Raw genomic sequence first — 10,075 nt, forward strand, 5'->3', positions numbered from 1 at the left:
GGAATAGTAAGTAAAGTAATAGTAAGTAAAGTAGTAGTTAAGCTTAAATGAGTGTTTATGTTGATACCTGTAATAATAAGTAAAGTAATAGTAAAGTAAAGTAATAGTAAAGTAAAGTAATAGTAAAGTAAAGTAATAGTAAAGTAAAGTAATAGTAAAGTAAATCTTTAATTAATGTTGAGTGTTATATTGATACCTGTCCAACTGGGCAAAAACTGGATGAATCAACATTCTTTCCGCGTTATTGAAAAAAACAATCTATGCGATGACGTTGAATCAACGTGGAAAACTAATTGGATTCATAAAAAGTCAAAGGAATTTTGTATTTTTTTCACCCGACCTTTAAACTAAATCGTATGACATGGTGACATTTTTGGCTTATTTCACACTGAATTCAGGTTAGTTGACAACTCAACCAAATGTAAATCAAAACTAGACATTTTGTGCCCAGTGGGGCAGGTCTGACCACACCTGGTCAGCACACAAAAATGACTTAAAACAGAGGCTATATAATGTAGTACTACACCCAGTATTTGATCAAACGTTGGATAACGTGGATAGTAAATCATAGTAGAATCTTGGCCAACTGAATAACATTTTGGAAACAGACTGTAGCAGTGTGTGGGTAAAATCACCGGGGAAGGAAAGCAAGGGGGAAAAAAAGCCAAATTATAACCTATGTATCGTGACAATTGCATTTTTTTAATCACCTATGCGTATTCTAATACAGTGACAACTAAAATATACCAAAAACGATTTAGTCCAATCAATGTAAGCTAAATATGATGAGGCTGTCCATGGAACTGATTTATGTGTGTGTGTGTGTGTGTGTGTGTGTGTGTGTGTGTGTGTGTGTGTGTGTGTGTGTGTGTTCATGCGTCCGTAGGTGCAACAAAAAAAAACATGTTCACTCACCCTACTTGTAGAGAAACGCCAATGCCATCCGCCTCCTTCATGTTGCTTAAACAGTCTATGGCTCCGTCATAAAGTACACACTTGTAGTTTTGGTTTTCCTAGGATACCTGGCTAAAATACTTGCTCTCTAGCCTAACTTCCTCTAATGGGCAACGATAAGCCAGCTACTTAACATTAGCCTACTACATCTAGCTACATATCGAAAGTCCATCTTATCAGGCAAGGAGCACAGTGTATGTATTTATGGTTGGATCAGAATCTCTGTTATAATCATTGGCCAGTACTGAGAATTAAGTCAAACCACATGTCAGAATCCCTATCTCCATCCATGGCTAATTTAGAAAAGGGACGATTTTACAAGATTGCCACCGAAGGATAACAGCACAACGAGATGCAACAATTCTAGTTTTCTGTCAATTCAGGGATTCAGAGTATTTAACAGTCACATGTACACGGTTGCAGGCTCGGAGCTCCAACATGCAGGAGTAATTGAAAAAAAATAGTGAAAATGGTCATTAAAAAAACAATAGAAATAGAAATATATACATCATAACAACTGTAGCAGTAATTAATAAATACATGTCCATTGGGGTGGAGGCAGAGGAAAGACTGGAGGGAATGTTCATAGGGGGAGTAGCAAGGGACAGGTAGGTGACTAGTGTGATTGGTGTGAAGCCAAATCCAAGCTGACTTTCCTTTCCACTTTTCTTTTTGGTGTGCCAGGACCATTCACAGCTGAGCTCGCTCAGTTTAGCTCGACGCTGATTGGCTATTATTTATTTATTTTTAAATATCAAGGGAGGCCAAATGCTGGCTGGCTTCCCATACATTCAATGCTACGGGCGGCAACAATGTCATACTATTTTTGACCAAACAGCATAGATGGGGCGGCAGGTATCCTAGTGGTTAGAACGTTGAACTAGTAACCGAAATGTTGCAAGATTGAATCCCCGAGCTGACAAGGTAAAAAATCTGTCATTCTGCCCCTGAATAAGGCAGTCACTGTTCCTAGGATGTCATTGAAAAGAAGAATTTGTTCTTAACTGACTTGCCTAGTTAAATAAAGGTAAAATACACAGACAGGGTCGCTGTTTTGTTCGCTTGGACATTTTTTTTTTTACCATTCTTTAACAGCCGCAATGAATGACCTGTATGCCCGTAAGATTAGTGCAATGTAGCCATGGATTCTGAACAGTCGTTGTCGGCTAATTGGGAAAAGAGAGACTCCGAAAGTGTCGTCCCTTTTTCAAAGTATGCTGCTACTCGTTGTTTATTATCTACAATTAGTCACTTTACCCCTACCTACATATACACATTTCCTTGACTAACCTGTACCCCCTCACATTGACTCGGTACACAATGTATATAGCCTCGTTATTGTTATGTTATTGTGTTACATTTGATTCATTACTGTAATTTATTTGGTCATTCTTTCTGAACCCTATTGAGCTTCATTGTTGGTTAAGGGCTTGCAAGTAAGCATTTCACCTGTTGTATTCGGCGCATGTGACAAATAAAGTTTGATTTGAGTACCTCACTAATACTTGTTTTTGATCCCACTCAAAGCTATGCAATAGGGGACTGTAAATCAGTTTAGATGGTGTCCTAATGAGACACAGATTCAACGATTGAGCTTTTTCAAAACAAGGCTGAATAAAAAATGAATAAAAATTCAAACAGGAATCTAAATGTCTGTTATGGAATGGGCTGCTTTTCAATCACAAGAATGATTGATTTGTCAAGTGTCTTTAGTTTAAAAGTTTAAAAGTCTTTAGTTTAAAAGTGTATATCCACTCAAACATGGTGGCCCATATAGCGTTACAATATGTAAAACAGATGACTTACCCAACAATGTCTGGCTATTAATACAATTAGCATTGGATGTGTTATTAGCCCTTGATATGTATGTTATGTCCATAAAATAACATTTTCAGAGTGCACATCATAAGGGTGCCACGATGCCCCCTACTGGTATTAGGTGTGATGGGCATTCCAAGTCTTTTCGGTGAGCTGGCTGTTTTGTCTCCATTCAAATAATAGAGAGGCTCATTTGGCTCCCAAACGACTCTTCGTTGCAAATGCTTGAAAATCGACCTAGACTCGTGAAATAAATGACACATCTCCCATGTAAAGCCCAAAAGGTAGGCTACCGTCAGATCATGAAATGTGTGTTCAAAAATGTTTTACCTGGCCAAATTATTTGGTGACCAGTATTTTTTTTACACACTGAAAAAAATCAGTGTGGACCAGATTGATGTGCTGCCCCAATATTTATTGTTTCTGCAATGAGAATTCACCATATTTAGAGAATTATTTTGTAACTTATGTACAGAAAAACGTTGTTTTGAGCAAGAACAAATTAAAAGCAGTATTAGCAGTATACAAAAGTTCATAGTGCACAGCTTTTATCCAAAAGGTGCCTTTCAAATATAGATTTCATTGATTAAGTCAATTAATTAATGTACTGTTTGGCCTATAGGGTGTGATGTGGCTGTTACATTTCAAGCTTCAATATACTAGATTATTACATAACAGTTAAGTATAAACACGACTTCATTTCAGAGGCGTCATGCACATAGGGGGCACAGGGGCACGTGCCCTGTTTGTCGACCCTTTTCTGCAGTTGAATGACCAAAGCGCCCTCTAGTGGCCACATGGGTGGAATGTTAATATCTTTTTGAATTTTATAATTACTAAACCTTTTAATTTATTTTTAAATAATACCAAAAATCTGGTGTTTCTATGTCAAACCATTTTGTTATATTTCAGTCTTCTGTGATGTATATAAAGTGCAGTATTGGGATGCAAACTAAAAAATATACACATGTCAACTCAATATCTGACATGGAACAGGTGTCTTCATTTTTTAAGCTCATAACCATTTGTGTGAGGTGTATACTTTTATTTCAAAGTAGATTTGTTTAAGACTACCCAGAAATACTCTGTGTGACCCTGATTTAGCCCACTGCAGTAAAAGGTAATCACTAAGCAATATTATAGAGTTGGCTTTAGCTAGCCCAGATAGGTTCCCAATCTCCCAACTAACTACCAAGAGGCCATTTCAGGCTATCAATCAAGTAGCTAGCTTGTCTAACTATCTGCATGCCTATAGGCATGCCTGCAGGAAAAGTTGGTAGACTATGAAAATAAGCAATAACTGTAAATGTACTGAATAAGACTCTCATTCCTTTCAATCTTTTACCCAGATTTTAGCTTAGATATGCAGGAAAAATAGACATATATTTTTTACAAAGAATTAAGAAAAATGAATGTGGCTCTAGATAGCAGGGAAAATCTATTTCAGATGTTTGAAATATGCACAATTCTCCAACATATGGCCACCACGCCCCAGCCATCCTTTGTCTTTGTACCCCCTCAGATTTTTGGGTTGCATGATGCCCCTGCTTCAGTTGATTTAATAAATAACACATTCAATAAAACATGATAAATTACACAGAAAACAGTGAAAACACATTTAGCAATACACAGCATTCATTCACATCACATTCATAGCAAACCATCATCACGAAATACACAAAGTCCATCGACATGGCTTTGACCGACCACCACGTCCACCACGTCCAATGCAGAGAAAGGCTCTCTTCAGAAATGTTCAATCACTCTGTGAAAAGATTCAACTCATTTTATCAACTCGCTTTACTTTCTGACAAAGACAAGTGAGAGGTAGGCTAATAAATATGCCCCTAATAAGGACTGTTGGAAAATGCTTTTAGGTGAGTTGGAGGTATATTCTTGCTGTACTAACCAGATCATCAAGATCATCCATCGCAGGTGGCGCTCCTTTCTTGCTCCCTATATCCTGAATCATCTGAAATGGAAAACCATGAATTAAAGTCACACTCCGTAAGATGTGCAAACCTTCAAACATAGACATAAGCCTATTTGGCAGAGTTACACTTACTTCCACATATTGTTCGTACTCCGCCATTCCCTCATCCTCTTCGTTCGCCCAGTCTCTCCAGTTTTCGAAGTCTACAGCCATCCAATTTGGCTACAGGGGACATAATAATGATGGAAGAGAGGGAACATGTTGATAGACATTCTTTCTGGTCGAAGAGAGACTCTGTAATATGACGGCTTCATAGCATCGCATGGTGACTTTCTGTTTTCAGAAGTCAGCAATAAAATCATTTGAATCAGCCAAGACAATTGTCTCTTTCCAGTGTGAGCATGCCCCAAGGGTTGGGCAAAAATTGTCTTTGTCGCCACACTGTTAATGATGATGTCATATTGCTGAGTCTACCTTCAACACATGAAGCATTTGTCCACCCTTACATTGATCTTAACTATTCTCAGCGGAAGACCAAATGTTCCAGTACCTTGAGATTGGCATCTTTCTGAAGGCGAGGCCATGCTACATTTTCTTTAACCTTCCTGATCAAGATGTGGATACTGCGATCATAGATTTTCACTTGAGAGTCCTGTTAGAGAAATACACAGTGATGTACTACAGTATCCATAATGCTCTGTAACTTATATCTGGTTTTTAATACATTACAGTGCTGAATACTGAAGCAAAGTGTTTTCTATGTTAGTTGTGAGGAGCAAATTAACTTTGATATGAGAAAAAAAAGTCCTTACGAATTTCATGACTTTGTCGTAGAAGTAAATGTGATTGTACATGTTGTTGTCATCAACGTCTTTGCAACTGTCATAGACACAAATCCACAGAGACATACAATGTCATTAAACGTAGGCTATAACGCAACACTTTACAATAATAACATATACTATTTATAAGAGCAATGTACAAGTCATTATAGAGAGATAACACAGGCCTGTTTGTAAAATCACACACATGCACATTCACACATACATAGACACACACACACACACACACAATTTAGACACTATTTAGACTAACATAACTTGCTCGATCACATACTTTAGGGTTACAAATTGATCAAACTCACCTTAAAACGATATAGGTATCCTGAATATCAACCTCAACATCCTTGGGGTTTTGCACCATGAAGTTAATGGCTACATATTTCTTCTTGTCATACCATAGAGTCTGTGCTCCTTGACTATCGATAAAGACAAACAAATCATCATTAAAATATTGTTATACTGCATATGTTAACAGACTAATCATTAATACCATTTTATTATGATGTAACAAAATGTACTTTCATTTGCATTATGTGCCCAATTTACAAGGGATCTACCGACTGACTAAAAGCACATGGGGTAAGAGACCTGGAAACTTCATTTTACAGCGCTAGTGTATAAACCTAGTCTGTCAAATTAGAAAACTGCTTCTTAGCAATACATACCACTCCTCTGGTCTGGGAAGGTTTTTTGGTAACATGGCCATCTTGTTGGTACTTTGTTGATTCTATGGAGATAATATGCTCCTGGACATTTATGGTTCTTTTGAAGTTGACTGAGAAAGCAAGTAGCCTACTCAGAATAGTTAGCAGCCTATCTACTAGGACCTGCACTATTTTTAGATCAGCTGGTATCAGCTGCTAAGGGTACATATCCCCTCCCCCCTCCACTTCCCTATCCCTATAGGCTGTAGTGGAACTCTCTGGAAAGAAGGGGCATTTTCAGTTTTCACTCCAGGACCACCCCACCTTCTGTGAACTCAAGAAGATGGGGGAGGAAAATGAAAAGCTTGCCAGAAGACAGACAGAAACTGATAGCTGCCTCATTTGCCATTTTTAAATATGATTGAAGAACTTATTGTCAATATGCTTATTTTTGGTCAGAATTGGAATACAAATAGACTCAAAGTTGTGGAAGAAAGTCACACAACAGTCACACACCAGAGGCCTACAAAATGTGGGACATTGCTACATATTCATATTATTTCAATAGCTAAAGTGGATGAAAATAGTATTACCTGGATACTTGTAATTTCATTGCATTTCCATAAGTTGTCTCAGTAAATGCAAGAACCCATTTTTGTGGGAAAAGTATTTTGGCAGCTTTTATTTTGAATGCAGAAGCTGAAAATCGGAAATACTACAGTTGCTAACTTAGTTGGTCATGGCTAGAAGAGGATCCAGCTTTTGTCAAATTAACGCCAGAATTAACTTTTCGTCGCAGGTTAGTAGAACTTAAGCAGCAGGTTAGGAACATTAATGTAGCAGGTTAGGAGAATTAGGTTAAGGTTAGGAAAAGGGTTAGGGTTATCTAAAATGCAACAATTTATGTTAATGTCATGGAAATTACCATCAGGGACACCTGAAGTCAATATTAAATGAATCATTCTTTATTATCAGCAAGCTGGAGAGGTTCCAACAAACTTAATGCACCATAGTACACGTCAGTCTGGAGCTCTCCCGGGGCAGTCCCGTTAGTTCTCTTATATACTGCTTTCACAGACAAGTTATATTTGCATGATTTAGCTTATTCATTATTCATAATGAATTCATAATTAGCGTTTGGTTCCTGCATGTGACTGGCACCGTCTCCTATCTTAACTTATAGAACATATTCTGGGCGTTCTGCCAAAAGGTCTGAGGAGGGGGTCATGATCGTCTCTACCCAGCACCTACAGGAATCAATGATTGTATGAGACAAGATGTACAATTCAAGGCTTTCTCTTCAGACGACATTTTCCATCACAACCTAGCTAGCTACTGAAGTGCGTTCATTTCGCTTGAACGTTTGCTATGTTGTGAAACGGCTAGAAACTGAACGCCATGTTTCCCCAAAATGTCCTTGTACATTCTTTCGAACAGACTTTGAGGCGTGTCTGCTCTGTTCGGTGGGTGTGCGAGGGTGTGGCTTGAAGCAATGACTGATGTATTTAAAGCGCAGAGGTGCATTTTGAAGCCACAACCCAACACATCTCAGTTTTTTAAATGGTTGTTCAGTACAGCACCGTTGCCGTTCAATTGAATGTTCTATGAAATGTTAATGTACTGCACACAGGCCTGTTTCTTTGCTGCCAAAAGAACGAGAAGGGGGTAGCTGCATCCCAATATGGCAACTGGAGTATGGGCAAGTGGGTGTGTCGAAAGGAAAGTAGTGGGTTTGTGAGAAGGGTGCAATTGCGACCCGCAATTCGGGGCGTTCTTGCATGTGGGCATTCCTGCATCTGCAGCAACCTCTCTTCATACTTATTTTGATAAATGTATAAGATAGGCCAAGCGGGAAGCGGGGACGGTCCAGTACAGTAGGGGACGTTAATGGGCGGGGCCACAACGGTAGCTAGCCATACACCGTTAGACTGTGGCCTGTCGGAAATTGTTTTCTGTTAATGATGCTAAGGTCAGGTGTTCGGCAGGCAGGAGTGAAGGACACTGTGTGCTAGCTTAGCCAGCTAGTCCTAAAGAGGACTCCGGTACACAGCAGACAGGGGTGACACTGTGTGCTAGCTAGCACATGGTGTCACTAACTATCAAGCTAGTGTAACCGGTGTGAAATGGCTAGCTAGTTAGCGGGGTGTGCGCTAATAGCATTTCAATCAGTGATGTCACTCGCTCTGAGACCTTGAAGTAGTTGTTTCCCTTGCAGATTTTGTGTAGCGATAGGTAACGATGCTTCAAGTGTGACTGTTGTCGATGTGTTCAGAGGGTCCCTGGTTCGAAGCCAGGTAGGGGTGAGGAGAGGAACGGAAGCAAAACTGTTACATTGATGCTGTTGACCTGTATCACTGGTTGCTGCAGAAAAGGAGGAAGTCAAAAGGGGGTGAGTGTAACCGGTGTGAAATGGCTAGCTAGTTAGCGGGGTGCGCGCTTATAGAGTGTCAATCAGTGATGTCACTTGCTCTGAGACCTTGAAGTAGTTGTTTCCCTTGCTCTGCAAGGGCTGCAGCTTTTGTGGAGTGATGGGTAACGATGCTTCAAGGGTGACTGTTGTCTATGTGTGCAGAAAAACCCTGGTTCGAGCTAGGTAGGGGTGAGGAGAGGGACGGAAGCTATACTGTTACACTAACAAGTACACAGTGTTGTCCCAGCCTCCCCCCGCCTGCTGTGCTAGTGGGAGGCGGGACTACCGGTAGACCGTGCCTGTCGGCAATGGTTTTCTCCGGTATGCAGCAGGCGGGAGCAACCCCGTGTGCTAGCTAACTAACTAGCACACAGTGGCACTAACTAGCAAGCTAGATAGTTAGCTACCTAGCATGAGTGAGGTGGGGGCGACCGTAGTCCTTCATTCACACCTTTCATTCACTTTTTATCTGCAGTTATTCTAATAACGGTGAGGGCAGGCAGGAGTGAAGGACACCGTCTATCACTCCTGCTAGCTAGCAAGGAGGTCTTCTGTAGGCAGGGGCGAAAAAACTCAAATACTTATTATTATTTCCCTTTTGACCCACATTCCAAAGTGTCACACAAGCATGATGTGGTGCTCGAAGGGAGGGGGTGTTCATAAAATAACTACTGGGATGCTAGAGGGAGGAACGCCCCGAATTGCAGGCTTGCAGGCTTGTGGAAAGCAGTGGGTGTCGAAAGCACTGCTAGTTAGACGGTTTTGATTGAGCTGTGTTTTTTTTCTTCCGTTTCTTACCAAGCAACTACCTCATGCTAACTTCCCGCGAGAGGTTGGACTTCTGTTTTCGTAATTGTACATTTACAGTTGTAAAACTAACGGTTGTTTATTTTTTATTAAAATGATTGGTAATGAGTGTACTGTTGCTTCATGAGTTGTATGTGCGTGTTTACTGTGACTGTCACCCTGATATTGTTGACAACTATCGCATTTTCGCTAAGCCATTCTCCTAACTTGCCACGTTAATTATCCTAACCTTCTACATGAATTATCCTTACCTGCCACGTTATTTCTCTTAAACTGCTATGTAAACATTAAACTGACCCGCGGTGCACCTGGCTCTGGCCGGGCCAACCAATAACAGAGCGCTGATGTTACACCCGTCGCTGTTCATCCATCCACGAATGTTTTAAACCCATCGCTGGTGAGCCACTCACTTATTTTGCAATGCCGACTTTCAGACACATCGATACAATACCAGTGCACTGGTCGCAGATTTATCGTCTCGTGGTGTAGCTCAATCAGCGACGAAAAATGATATTGAATGACAAAAAATCTACCCAATTAGCTGATCCACTCCTTTCAACACACCCACTCACTGATACTAGAGACACATTTGAGGAGATGGGGAAACTCAATTGAGATCGTATTAACGCCCATTGTGTACGTTGACTATGCGTCGTCAAAGGGCCTC

At 40.2% G+C, this 10,075-nt stretch overlaps 1 protein-coding gene across 1 annotated transcript; it reads right to left on the minus strand.

The window, feature by feature from the left end:
- Positions 1-3,166: 3,166 nt before the first annotated feature.
- LOC110491471 (putative protein PTGES3L) lies at positions 3,167-10,039 on the minus strand. The gene is made up of 7 exons (XM_021564948.3): positions 6,213-10,039; positions 5,850-5,963; positions 5,518-5,584; positions 5,256-5,357; positions 4,838-4,927; positions 4,682-4,744; positions 3,167-4,537 (listed from the first exon to the last, which is right to left on the minus strand). The coding sequence occupies exons 1-7, from the start codon at positions 6,251-6,253 to the stop codon at positions 4,529-4,531; spliced, it is 486 nt and encodes a 161-aa protein (XP_021420623.1). The 5' UTR covers positions 6,254-10,039; the 3' UTR covers positions 3,167-4,528.
- Between the last annotated feature and the right edge of the window lie 36 nt (positions 10,040-10,075).

This window comes from Oncorhynchus mykiss, chromosome 16 (genome assembly GCF_057628025.1).
Source record: "Oncorhynchus mykiss isolate SJ-2025 chromosome 16, ASM5762802v1, whole genome shotgun sequence".
Lineage (NCBI taxonomy): Eukaryota > Metazoa > Chordata > Actinopteri > Salmoniformes > Salmonidae > Oncorhynchus > Oncorhynchus mykiss.

Bases quoted from the DNA above. Each gene is read 5' to 3' on its own strand.
- LOC110491471 (XM_021564948.3), bottom strand. From the start codon at position 6,253: ATGGCCATGTTACCAAAAAACCTTCCCAGACCAGAGGAGTG. The intron at 5,964-6,212 runs GTATGTATTGCT...CTTTATCGATAG, and splicing joins CTTCCCAGACCAGAGGAGTG to TCAAGGAGCACAGACTCTAT. The intron at 5,358-5,517 runs GTAAGGACTTTT...TTTCTCTAACAG, and splicing joins ACGACAAAGTCATGAAATTC to GACTCTCAAGTGAAAATCTA.